The following is a 16,230-nucleotide window of genomic DNA, read 5'->3' on the forward strand; positions in this document are numbered from 1 at the left end:
GCAGTAGCGACCCGTGGAGGGAGTGCCCCATGGCGATGGGGCGGGGTGGCGTAGGGACAGGCTGGGTGGGGGGTAGTAAACTCCGGCTCACGGCCCCAGTAGCGGCCCGTGGAGGGTGTGCCGTGGGGCGGGCGGGGGAGATACAGGGTGGGGGGTAGTAAACTACAGCCCACCGGAGTAATGTAAACAAATAAATAAATAAAACAAATTTTGTTGCGCGAGCTAAAACACCAAATGGGTTTCAGCGCAGGCAATGAAATTAGTTATTATTTATTTATTTGTTTACATTATTCGGGTCGGCCGTGAGCCGGAGTTTACTACCCCCGACCCTGTCCCTCCCTCGCCCCGCCCCACCACCTCGACGCGCTCCCTCCACGAGCCGCTGCTCGGATCGGCCCTTTCATAAGTGGTGTTTTCTTTTCTCCTATGCATGCACCCTCCATACAAACGAGGGGTAACCATTCACTGCAGCTGCATGTCTCATTAAAGGAAACATGGACACACTGAAGTAATTCTGCCTTTCAGAACTCATCGGACATCAAAGGACAGGACAGGATTTGGTACACAGACACACACACACATGCACACACACACACACACACACACACACCCGCACACACACACACACACACACACTCACTCTATGGCAAGGACTCAAACATGGAAGTATGCTATCCCTAGCCAAAAAGCAGTCTGGGAAGGGTTCAGCAAACAGACACAGAGCAGGGGTCAAAGTAGTTGTGGTGTGTGTATGCTGTGCGTGCACTCCCTCTGCTGACCTTTCTGGGGGTGATGGTGAGGACTCATTTCCCCTCATCAACCCATGTGAAACTGATTCAGCAAGGGTCACAACTTGCCAGTTTACCCTGGGTACCATTAGTGGTAGTCTCGTTCACATAATGTATGCAATGTCACTAACATTTGTGTGGTGCATTTCTATCATGTGTTTTGGGTGTCTGGGCATCCTTTTCAGGTCCAACATTCTCATTGGCTCGAGTCAAAGTTGTCTGTTGTCACTGTGTTGGAAAGAGAATCTGTGAGTTTTTTTGTATTGTTAGCAATTGTTACTATTGGATAATGAGCTTGATGGGAAGTGTGTGACCCTACCAGAGATCTATGTAGTGTACTATGGGTATCAGTCTCTTTGCAGAATACCTTTTACTTGACCACTGCTGGGGCAGCTGCATGCAGAGTATAGGACCAGAATAGTAATGATAAGTTATGAGGTATCTCGGTTGGGGGTGGTTAGGTCATTTGAACGAGATGTACAGGTGACTAAGGACAAAGAGCTTGTGGTCTAAGGTGATGTCCCATATGGTGTATGTAAATACTGGGTCAGTAGATTGATGTACATCAACAGGTATAATCAAAGAACGTAGTCCAGGGTGTACAGCAGGCAAAGTGTGGTTTACATTTGCTCTGGTAAGGTCTTGAAAACTTGAGGCCTGTAGGAGGACCTTGAAAATTACTTTCAGTCCTTCTTTGATCTTCATGGGCAGTTTCCTGTGTGGATTCCAAAACAAAGGGAGATTACATCGTGCGGGACTAGGGATGCATCCCTAATCAGTTTTTGGTCATTAAGAGCAGGTCCAGCAATAAGCTGAGATCAGATTTTAGATGTTTAGTGGGTTTTTGTTAATAAATTATGAACTTATCAACTCAGAGGCATTATGTCCTGAGTGGGAGATAAATGGTTAGTAATAAGCAAAGGAAGGTAGAGAGAGGAAACGCTGAAGGGATTATGGGGGGAAATGACTGTAATTGGATAGGAGATTAATTCAGACATGTAGAATTTATAACTGTATTGGGATGTCCAAACAGCATGACGAGAAGACAATGGAAAGTGCCTCCTTTTTCAGCTATTGAATGACACACCCACCTTCCCCTCACAGCACTGCAAAAAATGCCAGCTGCTGCCTGTCCTAATGGGCGAAGGGACCACACACCCTCACCTTTTGCCCAAATAGAAGAGTATCAGAATGAGCAAAGGTCAGCCTGACAGAAACTCTTTATTTTCAGGTCAGTCACCCAGGAGCTAGACATTCACTAAATGCGCATGCTCCTGGCTGCATGAGCTGAACTTTGCTGGGTTAAAGATGGGTTAAAGATGTCACAGCTCCTGTGGACGTGACATCTTCAGCCTGGCAAAGCACGATTAGGCCCTCCCCCATGTGACAAGAGGGATTGTCACCGATTGCCTCGCACCCGGGCGCTTCTGTTCGAAGCCCTGAAGTGCCTAGAGCTGAGTGTCAATCACTGGCACCTCGTCACAGAGTGGGGTGGTGTCAGCAGCTCTTACTGATTCCATCCTAGGGTGTGACGAATGTGGACCGCTGCCTCACGACCTAGGGTCGGCCAATGAGGGAAGGCAGGAGTCCCAACCATCCTGGGACCTCTGAGGCAGAGCTGCTCCAGCAAGTGTGATTCTTTTTTTTATGTTTGGTGCATGTATGCATGAACATATCAGAGTGAGTGTTGTGAATGGCTATATGTGTTTGTGTGTGTGCGTGCGCTCGTGTGTGAATGCATAGATGTGAGTGAGTATGGAGCAGTGTAATTTTGGCTTCACCTTTACACTCCACCAATACTTAACATAAGCGTGCACTTAGCACGTTTCCTGTGTGGTCTAATAACATTAATATAAAGTCTTTCACTTGACATGATTATTAAAGTGCCTTCACTACTTAGAGAATTCATACCTATAAATGTGCACCATTGATTTAATACTCGAAAGTTGGCCTGACTAGACCTGTTTTCCATTCTGCATAAAATAATGTTTTCGATTTCTTCTTGCATGACGTTTTCCTTGCAGGTGCATTAACATAGATTGTTAGTTTTAGAATAGATACAACACTGTACTAGTGATAAAGAGAGAGCCTGAGAAGAAGACCATGACTAGGAACAGGGATAACCAGAGTGTTAACTGAAGAGTCCTGTTCCGCATTATTGCAACATGGCTTGATTGAACATGGACAATGTTGTTTCCATGTTCAGTGTGGGACATTTTGTAAATGTCGAAGCCTACAACATGATAAAGGAAAAGGACAATGGAATGCCTGATGATGTGAACAGAGGGTTGTTACCCGAAAGACTCTGGATGAAATATCTAGTGTTCACCATTTTCCCTTGAAATTTGAGAGGTTTAGACCTCTGTACTTATTCCCTATGATTCTTTGCTGAGTGTGGCTTAGGCAAGCATTCAGATTCCCCAGACCCAAGAAGACTCGTGACTGAGCTTCTGAGATTACTGACACCTTCCCCTATTTCCTTTACTTTCCTAACTGTCCCGCATTTTCCTATTTTTCTGCATTCCCTGGATTTTGAGATCTCTGTAGACTACTATACCATCCTCTTAGTTTGGACTTAAACCTGGATGATTTTAGAATTTACTCACGAATAGAAGAGAGAACCAGAAACTCTCCTCTGAGCACCACATTTAGTTATTGATCTTTTGTATTGCTGTGATTTAACTTTTTGTTTATCTCATACTGGTTCACCTAAACTTCTTTAGAAGTTTGGGTTTCCCAGTTGTTATTCTGTATCTTTATTGCATGGTGTTAAGATTCATGTACCTTAACTGCTAACTTGTAATTAACCGTCTTAACTATAGGCACTCATTCCTGATCCTTATTGTGTAGCTTAATGGGTTACACTGTTAATTGAAATTGATTGTTGTAATGCTAACTCCCATCACTGCTCAGGCGAGAACAAAAAGATTAATCGGAGGGCAAATGGTAAGAGGGTTGGCTCAGAGTACTGCAGGAAGTGTTTATGTGTGCGCTTGTGTACTGTCTGCCTCCTCCCTGCTATAACTATCGCCCGCCACTGAAAGATGGACAGTACGAAGGTGCACGCACAGGTTGAGCAGAACTCCTTTTTCGCCAATGACTAAAGGAACTTAGATGCTGCCCTCTCATCACACACTGCAGGAGAAGCATACAATTATATGAATGTACTTAGAAGGGGCTGGGATGGTAGGATGGAGTTTTTCCGAGAGGAGAGACAAAAATAGATAAAAGGCATGGGTGCATATTGTGCCCACAGTTGCAGAGCTAGAGAGTTGGAAGAAAACACGAGTTCTATCCTTAGAGGGTTTTCTGAGAGGGTGGGAAGGAGTAGAGATAAAGTGACACTTCTGCCTGTGATGAGATTGTGCAAGATTAGTGAAGAGATTTTTTGAAGAAGAAAGTATTGGAAGCATGTGGAGAATGGAACAGGCAGAAAGGGAGGAGGTGGGATAGGTAAGAAGTGGGTGGATCAATTAGAATGGAGAACAAGTTCGGTGAGTTGAGTGGGCTGGTCTGTATTGTCAAATTCAGCCCAGCTATGGCCAGCAATTAGCACCGGCAAACAGATTCTGTGCAGGACATGCCTTCCGTGCATGAAAAGTGAATTTGTGGGTTTAATGGTACAAAAGCTAACCATAACTGAGGGGAATCAATAGCAATAGTTTTTTTTAACTTTGTAGTTGTAGCCATAACATTTTCCAAACCATATTGCATTTGGTCATACCATAAATTATTATGTCCCATATTCTGTAGAAATAATTGGGTTGATTCTGTAATAAGGCTTATCTTGGGTACTAGCTATAACTTTCTTGGGTACATTTCGAATGGCTAGGGGCCAATCGGAATGCAGCATGTTTGGGAATGTACAGTTGTCTGCTTTACAATATGTAATAGTGTTTTCAACACTGATTTCAATACTAATTTTGCTATTTTAAAATCGTTATAAAAAATTCAGATAGCAGCTAACATGTAGTGGCGTTCTTCTGGAATTTGCAAACTACGCAGTCTCATGTTTTACTATACCACCAGAATCCCAAATTGGCATTGAAGGACCATAAAATGCTGTTACATCATTTATCTTAACAGTACACAGACACTTAAATATTGCTTCATACTTGGTATAGCAGTACTTTCATTTGGAAGTTTAGTGAACATTGGCCAAGTTTTTAATAATTTAAACAATTAGGATACAAGATGATTTTCGGATGATAGTATTTGAGTTAAATTCTTTTGAGGATCTCCATTTAGAGTTCTGCAAAGCACACAATTCTCAAAATATTTTGCATCAAGTTTCTCCACACTGGACCTTTTAGCCTGATAACGAGTTGAGGTGTTATTTATCGTTCCTGATAAATAACAATACAATGGGGTACATTATTAAATTGGGTGCAATAAATAACACCCATTATGATGAACGCCATGGGGATTTTGGTGTTTAACGTGCCAAATTTGCATGATACTGTAATTACCATATGTTTTCCCCTGTTAAGTTTCAGCGGTTTGACCTGCCAAATATTCCAAATGTTGGCTTATTTTACACATCTGATAATTATCGGATGTGTTAAATAAAACCAAACCTGTAATTCTATGCCATGCGTAAACAGGTTTATTCACATGATGGAATTTAAGAGCCACTCATAATTAGGCTCTGAGATATCGCCTGTTTGTCCAATGAGTACATTTAAGAAAGTAAAAATGGACTCCGCCATTTCAGTTGAAAACCCATTAAATATATTCAAGACTTTGGAGGAGCCATGCTTACCATAATATTACTGGTCGGTAACTGTTAAAGAAACTATTGTTGTCGATGTGACGCCACCCAGAACCACTTCCTTGTTTTCACAGTAACATTTATAGAACTATATATATTCTCTAGAAGTGCCACCCCTAGTGATTGCTGCTGCTTAGTTAATTCACAATATGTTTTTTCCTTGAAAGTAACCTTTTTCCAAGAACACCACTGAGTATTACTGTTGCTGTTTCAGGTATGGCTTCACCAACGAGCTAATGGAAAAATATAAGGTAAGAGTTTGCTTTTAGAAATGAGAGAGGGGGGCACTTACCAAGCGACCCAAATTGCAACACCAAAACCCTTACCTTGATAAAATAAAAAGCAGGACCTAACCTAAAGACGAACAATGACGTTGATAGTCGACAATGTAATGATGTATTACTTCAGAAGTCTGCTCCCAATATCATTTGGAATTGTGTTTTGAAAATCCTTCTCTGAAGTCCATCAAGAAGTACATGGGTGAGAGTTGGGGCCGATGCTTTTTGGGGTCCTAGTCAAGAAATATTTTGGGGGCCCCCATTAGAGCCAGTTTGAATTCTTTAACTGACTTTTCATGTCTGCATAATTGCAAATAATGTTGAATTATATCTTACATTTTCAGAAACTGGTCACACAAGAACAATCAAATTAGTTTTTCCCGGTGCTCCAAAAATCTTTAAGATGACACTGGGTACAGAGAAAGTCAAAAGTAGAGGAAGTCAGTCAGCAGCCTAGCTATAGAATACATAGAGCTGAGGCAGAGAGAATAATCACTTTCCCAGGAGGCTCGTTGGTAGGTTGGGGCCTGGGCAATGGCCCACTTCTCTCATTCCTTAAAATGTCTGTTCCATTAAAACTTATATACCCTTGACAAAAAGTCAATTAACACAATGTGGTAGGAAGGACAACGCTGCCAAGTGGAGCTATGTGAAGTCCTCAGTGGGACCTAACGGTTAAGCTAGCAGTACTCCGCGTGCTGTGATTTTTTAAAGTCTTTTGTATATTTTGTGTCAGCAAAGCCACAGAATGTTAAGTTTTGTTAGGTACAAAGTTAAGGCTGGATCATGGCGCCACCCATGATATGAAGCTGCTTGGCGCTATGGAGGAGACTAGAAGAAGTTTGCTTTCAGGAGAAATTGTAGCACAATATTCATCCATGGAATGGATCAGCATGATTGGCACTTACCAAAAATAGAAGATTTTGCTCCAGGCAATTACATTTTGTGAGCGCAGACGGTCGTTTTAAAACTCTTTGCACCGGGGCAGAATGCCACAAAAAAATATTGGCTGTTCTATTACCTAATGATGCACTTTACTTCAACCCCTGGAATTGGTGCCTGCAGTTTGCATATCCACCACCTACTTTAGTCTCCTATCAGGGCCCTCTCTCCAACTATGTTTACTTGGTTCTGCTTTGGAGTTTAGATGAGGCTTTGCAAAATGCAAAAACTACTGTAGATTCAATTGAAGAGAATCCACCCTCAATTTTTCTTAAAATTCACAAATGTAGAACATCTTGGACGTGAATATAAATGCAAATCGAGTCAGTCTTTGGCAGTAATTTGAAAGTGGTAGACCTTCACTGGTTGATTTTAATATAGATAACCATTATCCACTATAGATAACATAAACTGCATAAATGAATCAATTATTTGCTGGTGTACAGATCCTCTTCTCAAACATTTCCTTTTTCATTTGGGGCTCTAGCTATCCCACATAGGTCTTATCTGTCCTCTCATGTGTCATACTTCTATCTATGGGTCAGCTTGACACTAACCAGTACAGTAACTAGCTAACACTGTGGTCTGTGATGGCTATCTAATATAGGGGTTTAAAATATGACTTTGCATGAATCTTTATCAAGCTTGGTCGAAAGGTCTAGATAATCTTCCAGGTAAAACTCACACTGGTGCCGAAAACACATGTACATAGCTGGCTAGGTGCCATACTCTGTAGTGTTTACTTACAACCCCTAATACAGAATGGCACACTCTTAACCATGGCCCCCTGGGAAGACAGAGACATTCCAGCCTCTCTTGGAGACCACATGATTACTTGTGAACTTATAGCCCATCATGATACACCTCACAAGTCAGCCCTTTTGTCTTTCTTTCTCCCTCAGTTCCTCTCTGTTCTCTCTTTCTTTGGCCCTCCCTCCCTCGCAATCTCACACACACAGATGCACACACACACCTTGCAAACAGATGTGACATGACATACAAAGTGTGAGGAATGTTGGCTAAGATATCGGTAAGGGATCAGCTTGCTGGTACATCAGTGAGGCCATCTGACTGGTTGTCTAGACCCATTATCTCCTTGGGTCTGGCCTTTCCTTTAAGAATGGGCTCTAGGTCTTATATGATCTCCTCTGGAAGGAATTATGGCTATTCTCTACCAAACAGGTGATCTCTGGCATGTCTCATGCACCCAAGATCACCTGCTTTTATCTCCTCAGGGAGCAATTCTAACCTGTTTTTCTGAAAGGTTCCACTCTTAACAAATGCTCTGGCAAATACGCTAGCCGCCACCTGAGTGCAGCATGCTTCATCAATCATCTTGGAATCAGTTACATTATCAACACTTCCATCATCCTCCCTTCCTGAAGGAGAGGCATTGTAAGCTTTCACTAAGGCTTTCAGACATGTGCTTTGACTTGGGTGTTGCTGCATACTTTGCCTGCTAGCGTCACACAGCTCCTTGCAAGCACACTCACATATTGACTGAGGGAAGGTGGTCCTACACATAAGCACATATGTTTGTTATTGATCCACAAAACCCTCTTGAACTATTATCTTTTACCCTAACAAAGACAATCCTGTTAGAGCAGAAATGTATGAACAAGGCTGTCCAGCACTGTTGGTGAGAGAAGAAGGATTGGACCAATGCCTAACATTGTCAGGTAGCGTTTTAAAAGTGATCATGCAACATTATGAGTTCCCAAAATATGGAGTTCACACCTAACTTGCATCAGAAGTTAATGTTTTGTTTCCACTTTTTCAAGGAAGATACCGCCAACACATTTAGTTATTGAAGGAACTTCTTCCGGGCTGTAATGAGTTGCACATAAAAACAATCTACCAATGTTACATGTTACAATATTACATAGGCATTAACATGTTGATGAAACATATCTAGATTGGGGGTGGTATAGCCATTATTTTTAAAAATCATCTCCAATGTAAATTTGATCCGTTAGACTTTACAAACTGTGAAGCGGCCCTATTTAACCTATCCCTAAACCCGAATTTCACATTCTCTGGTCTTTTAGTCTACCGCCCGCCAGGACCCCCTCCCCCTGGGCTTAATCCTTTCCCAACCAAGTAACCCCTTTTCTTATGAACTCCAAATTCTCAGTCCTGGGTGATCTAAATCTCCATCTAGATGACTCCAGTAACTCTACGTGCAGAAATTTCATTTCTGACCTAGCTGCCATGAACATTACCTCTTAAACGTGGGCCCTACTCACATAGCTGGCCATCTTCTTGACCCTATCTTTTCGAGCCTTCCGCACATCAATTGTGCCCCTGCAGTGCCCTTAGAATGGTCCGACCCGTTTTATCTAAATTCAGTTTTGCCCCTCCTGCCACCCCTACCCTTTCCCTCTCGTCTCTTAAAATTCCCAAAAGCGATTGGAAAAAATTGGATGTGAACGCTTTAAACAAGCTCCTATGCTCCAATCCACCCTCATACGATTCTAGCGTTGAAGTGCTGTCAGGAAATGTAGATAACTTGCTTTCAGATGCTATAAACTCTTGTCTCCACCTTACTCACAAAAAACTTATGAACCATCGCCCTCCGGCTCCTTTTTTTAACGAATTCCTAAAAGCCGAGAAATCTAAATGTAAACGCTTGGAACGGAGATGGAGGAGATGGAGGAAAGACTATACACCTGACTCCAAAGATGTCTATAAGAAGGTTAAAAGGCTCTACCACAATCTCTGCAACTCTGCTACGGCCAACTTTGTCTCTAAAACAATCTCTGAGGCTGCTAATTGTTCTAGAACTCTCTTTGGGCTGGTCAGAGAGCTTTCTGGCTCTGAGACCACTGCAAAACCGCCACCCCTCAACAAAAGCCAGTCCGAAGAGCTTGCACAATTCTTCACGCACAAAATTGAAAAAAATGTACACGGAAATCGCTAAATCACACTCCGACAGGACCCTGCAGTCACATTCAATTATCACATCCCTAACCACGCCCGGTCCTTTCCAAACTGATTCACCCCACCCCAGCTCATACTTGGATGCTTGGCAGCTTCTCAACCTGAATTCCCTGAAATCTATTTTAGGTAAGTAAAATCCGGTTCTCCGATGGACCCTCTTCCAATCCCAATATTAAAACAGCTTGACAACCTTCATCTGTCCATTATTCTAAAAGCTCTAAACTCCTCCCTGCTCGAATCCACAGTCACTGGACATTGGAAGCATGCCATGGTGACCTCTCTACTGAAAAAGCCCATAGCCGACCCGAGTGTTCTCTCCAACTACCGTCCAATTTCTCTTCTGCCAGCCTTCTCCAAAATTCTTGGGAGACACATTCATTCCCATCTCTCCCAATTCATCGAATCTAATAAAATCTTTCACCCCTCTCAATCCAGGTTTACAACTGGATTTTCTACTCTAACCACACTGCTGTGGGTCACGGAGAAGCTGTGACACCACCTTGATAGTGGAGACACAGCTGCGCTTATACTGCTCGACCTCAGCGCGGCGTTCGACACGATCTCCCATGCCATACTCATCAACACACTAAGCTCACTAGGCATTTGTGGCCCAGCATTGAACTGGATCTCCTCTTTTCTAGCTGACTGCACCTTTCAAATCGTTTCTACCACGGCCAATTCTACTTTTCACTCTTCGCCTTATGGGGTACCCCAAGGATCTATTCTTAGTCCTCTGCTTTTAAATTTATACGTCAGGCCTCTACGCAAATTGCCGTACAAGCCTGCCTGACTCTATCTACTTTCGCCGATGACTCCCAGATCACCTTTTCCCTTTCGAGCACTGACCCCGGCTCGACATCTCCCCTGTGGTCAGGCTTAGGGAAAATTGCTAAATGGACGAACTTCAACCTTCTTAAATTGAATGGCGAAAAGACTGAAGTCCTGATTCTCGGTAAAAAGAAAGACCTGTGGGGCCCGTAACACTGGCCTGCCGAGATGGGCGCCCTCCCGCTGCCCTCCAGACACGCCCGCAACCTAGTAGTTACTATCGACGATTCCCTAACCATGCACCAACAGGCAGTCAAGGTCTCAGCCGTCTGTTCCACCATCTTGAATTGGCTGAAGAGTATAATCTGGAGGCTGCCAGGCGACACCCAGAGATCAGTGGTCCATGCCCTTATAACATCTCGGCTGGATTATGGTAATGTCCTCTATCTGGGCTCTAACAAGGCAGTGATCAGACAACTGCAGCTGGCACAGAACTCTGCCGCAAGACTACTGTGTAGGATTCCCAAAGCCACTCCCATCTCCGGCTACCCCCGCGACCTACATTGGCTCAAGGTTGAGAGTCGTATCAAATTCAAAACCCTGAGTTTAAAATCAAATTGGGCACGGCTCCACAGTACTTACAATCCCTTGTCCGTCCCTATACTCCCACTCACCATCTACGGTCTACAACTCATGGAAATTTCACTGTACCCAGAGTCAAACTCTCCAAGATGGGTGGGAGATCTTTTTCCTACCTCGGCCCATCGCTATGGAACTCTCTCCCCCCCCCGACATCCACAAAGAAACTATCTACACACAATTCCGCAAATCCCGTAAGACCTGGCTATTTAACCAGTAGCTCTGTCTATCGGTATAAATAAGGTCTTGCCTGCACTTGTCCGTCCAACGCTGGGAAACCCTTTTTGGGTAGCTGGCGCGCTCTACAAGCTCAATAAAATAAATAGATGCCTTAAAGTACACCTTGTATTACAATTAATATTTGTTACATATTGTGCCAACATCATGATTATTAGTGAACACTTGTGGTGCATGTATTGGTGCAACTAATTTCTAAAAAAAAGTATAGAAATCCTACAATTACAAATATTTCTTTCCTGTAACAGTAGTAACTTTGTAATCCCTTCCTCCACACATCCTGTTGTGTACAGACACTTGCATACAATAGTTGACAATTCATGTGAAACCAATGGCAAGGGAGATTCAAATTTTAAGTAACACATAGTTCAAATTAAGTCAACCAGCGCAAGCATATTCTTCATTAACCCCATTCCACCAAATAGTCATATATACATATTCATTTGACCTATACCTATATAGCCTTGTTTTCATAATAGTAGCAATGTTCTGTGTGTCAAATAAGTGAGTCAAATACCTTTAGTATTTAGCTGGTCCGTTAATGATCTATGGTTATGAAAAACAATTCAAGCATTCAAAATAGAAACATCTTTAATTACGTATTGGAATAATGCAATTACAATAACTGGTTACAAAGTTTCTATTCTTACTATAATGTACATACTTTTGTAAGTCAAAGAAGTTAAACATACTTGGCTGGGTCCCTTTGGGCTTAGTAGGCATGGTAATAAGATGTAAGGCATCAATATTTTTCTCAAAGGTTATAGTCATTGAAATTCAAATACTCAATTACCTCGCTCACAGAAACTGTAAATTCCATGTATGCATGGTTTACTGTTTTAAAATATTGGCATATAGGTGACATCCACCTACAGTAATGTCACATGTGAATGTCAAAAAATATTAGAAACAGTATCATCAATTATTCTGAAAGGCTTTAGTGGGACAAATGATAACATGTGAAAAAAAATCTATATGTTATCCTTTCTCCAAAGGTAGTAGCCATTACAATTTAAGTACACAATCTATAGGATCATATAAGCTATAATCGTAAAAAGTGTGTTTTTTCTTAAGTGCTGGAATGTTGGAAACAATCACATGCAATATTACCACATGTAGACTATGGTCTATCACATGTATAAGTACAGCGAAGAAGAACGGGCTCTACATACTTTATTAAATAGAATTGAATACACTTACTTAGTATTTCATCACAATAATTCAATATGTTAATATTGATTAAGTTTTAGGTTCCCAGTTTTGAAAGTAATTCAACCCTTTTTGTTGGCGGTATTATGTGAAAATAGTGTTCAAAATAGGTACCATCATACAGAGCTATTGGTATAATTATAGTACAACATTGTCCTCAAATAAGATGGCCTAAATGTACTCCAACAGTCCACATTGAATATTATGTAGTCCATATTTTACCAAAACTATGTTGATGTCTGAGAATGTTTAGCTCCCATCACAAATTGCTTAAGCAGCACACCTTTTTGTCAGCCTCTCTGTCATATCTGTGTTGAGACAATATATTATATATAAGTTAGTTTATTATGAGGCCATTAATATAATACAACATTGCCTTCATATCAGAGTTCCAGCAATACTCAATGTAAAAATCAATACATTTAAAAAGCACTAGTATTAAGTAGTAGCACATTTTTTCAAGTTAAATGACCCTCAACATGCACATAAATATAATATCAAGGTATTGCTTATAGGGATGAGTCATTCACAACTCTGAAGAAGTTCATAATGTAAGGAATGAAACTCATTGGCTGTGTCAACCTTGATAAAGTGAAAATACAAGATTAACTTTTGATACAACCTCTGCGTGCACTGTATATTTTGAGACCTTTAAAGATTGTCTGAATAGTGGTATAAGAGCGCTACACATTATTGACAGTTGTCTAAATGAATACAATCCAAGGCATCTTAAAAATTGCGGCTTGTGCTATGTTTGGTAGAAGAATGGAGTCCGTTTCCAGTTTGGCTGTGGTGAATGTGCACTCAGTCAGGTTGTACTATATAAACAGTTGGGTAGTGCAGTGCTAATAATCACAGCTGCTATTTTATACATTATATCGTAGCATTTCAGTGAGGATCCTTTACACACATGAGACACTGAGGAGCTTAGCGAAAAGAATACTTCGCCATATAAAAATTATGATTTTGTTTCACCAATGATACCTAAAATAAAACAATAAAATATACTATGTCTATTTCAGTCCCATGGCAGAAAAGTTTTACAAAACTTGCAAGACATCTACAGCTGGCTTCCTCTTGCTTCTGTGATTGACAACAAAGTTCTTGTGATCCATGGAGGAATATCCGACACTACTGACTTGGAATTTCTCGCCTCTTTAGAAAGAGACAAGGTAAGGTCAGATTCTATGGTATCTTTTCATTCTGGTTGTACTGCTCATGTCTGTAACACCTAAACAAAATAGTCCAACATAACACCGTTGAAGTATGAGTGAGATATAGATCTGGGGACATTGACCTGGCAAGGACACATGAGGCTGACATCACAAAAAGTCATGTTTATGACAATTTAATTCCTTTTCTTGGTCAATCACTTGGGTTCAAACAGACTCAAGAGATAAGTGATTTATTGTAGGACCGGCCTAAAGAATATACTGTAATGGTATCTGGTGAACTGGTAGCTCTATTAATATGATTTGATGTTTTTCATCTGAGTTTCAGCCCGGTTTAAACAAGTTGTGTCCACATAAACAAGATGCTCCCTTCCTCCAAGGCATATAAGAATGGGTTGAAATTGATTATGCTCTGCCTGTGCCTCTGCAACCCTTCTGGTATTGGAGAATCTGCTCTGACTCTAGGTGAATGTTAAGGCAAATTGACAGCCTACAAAACAGTTATGCCAGTTAAAAAATGCTTATATTGAACTATGATGACCTCAAATCTTCATCTATGCATTTTTCAGAAAAGAAATAGGCAAATGACCTGAATGGTCACAATAAAGTATGGGGAACATCGATACTGGTCCTGATATGAAAAACCCAGTTTGGATAATATTTTCTCCTTAAACAAAGGTATTCAATACATAGAGAATATACTACAGCAATCAGACATGCAGAATGGTATGCATTGTGAGATTGAACAAGTAACTCAAAACATCATGAGACATAAATTGTAAGGATTACAATGAAGTGACACAAACAGACACTATCCAGTTTGTGAAATTGTGTAGTATTAAGAGAAGAGACCACTTTGCAGAAATACAGCTGGACACCCGCATAAAAAAAGAAGATACAACCATGTATAATTCCTGTATAGCTGATCACCCAAATGCAGAAACTCTGCTCTTATGATATGTGTGTCCTGCAAGGTTGCTGCATTGTCATAAAATCTCAATGGGGCCTCTTCAATTTTGTTGTAATGCTCGCCCCAACATCGGACCTCGGCCATATAATTCAATCTCTATAGAGCAGATTTTTACTGTTGATTTACCTGATAATAAAACAAACATTGCCTGCAGCAAGCTCAATTCCATACAGGCTTCCATACTTTGCAAAACACTTACATAGCACCTCTTTACAAGCTCAAAATTGCCGCAATTTGCCAACTTGGACCATTCTTTTAGCATTGTAATTTACTAATTGGGCCACTTTTAATTTAGTAATAGGTCTGGGCCTATTTTCTGGTAAAGTCTGTCCCTGGTGGCACTTGACTGGTTTCAGAACTTGTGTAATAGCCTTTCCCACCTGCCGTTCTACTCACTTAGGCATTCAATTTCACAGTCTTTCCCAACTTTTAATTTGATTTTGAAGTTTCATTTGGTGCATACTCACCAAAGCCAGTATGTGTTTGAACTTTGTAAGACTCTACAACTTGTGCTTAACAAACTGAACTAGTCAAGAACTACTGGCCTCACTTGTCTGAAAAGTCATGGCCCAGCTCCTTTCACTACAGATGCCAGTGACCTCCCCATCAAGAACCACGCAGATGACAAAGATGGGCATACTAGTTTCCTAATGGGGAGCTTGAGGGGCATTGTGGCAGTTATATAAATTAACTAAACAATGAAAAGCCAGTTCACTACCATAGTCTGTTTGTCTACTTGAGATGTCCCTCACACGCCTGTCTGGGAAAACCCTTAGGTTTTGTAAAAGACCCCTCACCCACTAACCTAGGTGGTAGCATGCTTCGTCATTGGGGTCCCACCCGAGACACCTAGTGCATTGGTGATTCTCAAGTGAGAAAAAGGTGATTTAAAGTTGCCTCCAGGTTGCCAACCAATAAAGGTATATTTAATAGTGGTGGCCTTGGGCAAGGTTTAAATGGATGGGCTCCGAGAAAGCAATGAACTCTCACATCCTTGTTCGACAGGTTTCAGTGAAAATATTTTAATGCCCCTTGGCTCAGTATGCCTTGCTTCAGGACCAGTATCGCATGCACGTTAAGGCATGCAACATCACCGCTCCTAACTTACGGTTGTCTGTGTTACTCCCTTTGAGTTTTTGTTGTTCACTATTTCCTCACAACATGGAAGCTCTCAGGGGACTACCTACTTGAGATCTCTGGAGCTCTGTCTGCTCAAATATAGCTATATAAATTACCCACTCACAATATGAGTTTCACATTGCCACTTGAGTAATACCATATATTATTACCCAGCGCAACTGCACGCCTCTTGTTCACCTCTGAATGATGAAATGCTGAACGTGCCCTGCCAGGATTTGTACCTTAGAACTGCAGGTTAATCATCCATCTCAGCAGAGACAGTGGTAACTCCCACTCCACCAATGAAGCCTTTAATTCTGTTCTGCACGGTGTAGGGACTCGGACACTGTCCACCACAGGATGCCTCAATGGCCAAACTGGAGGCACCAGTGAATCC

General features: G+C 41.5%; 1 protein-coding gene across 1 annotated transcript in view; it reads left to right on the top strand.

The window, feature by feature from the left end:
• PPEF1 (protein phosphatase with EF-hand domain 1) overlaps window positions 1-16,230 on the top strand; it is a 387,937-nt gene that overhangs the window by 212,396 nt on the left and 159,311 nt on the right. The window contains exons 8-9 of the mRNA XM_078656153.1: window positions 5,774-5,810; window positions 13,595-13,744. Of these exons, the coding sequence (XP_078512279.1) occupies window positions 5,774-5,810; window positions 13,595-13,744 (187 nt within the window). The remainder of the gene's footprint in view (window positions 1-5,773; window positions 5,811-13,594; window positions 13,745-16,230) is intronic.

The sequence above is a fragment of the Lissotriton helveticus genome, chromosome 8 (genome assembly GCF_964261635.1).
Source record: "Lissotriton helveticus chromosome 8, aLisHel1.1, whole genome shotgun sequence".
NCBI lineage: Eukaryota > Metazoa > Chordata > Amphibia > Caudata > Salamandridae > Lissotriton > Lissotriton helveticus.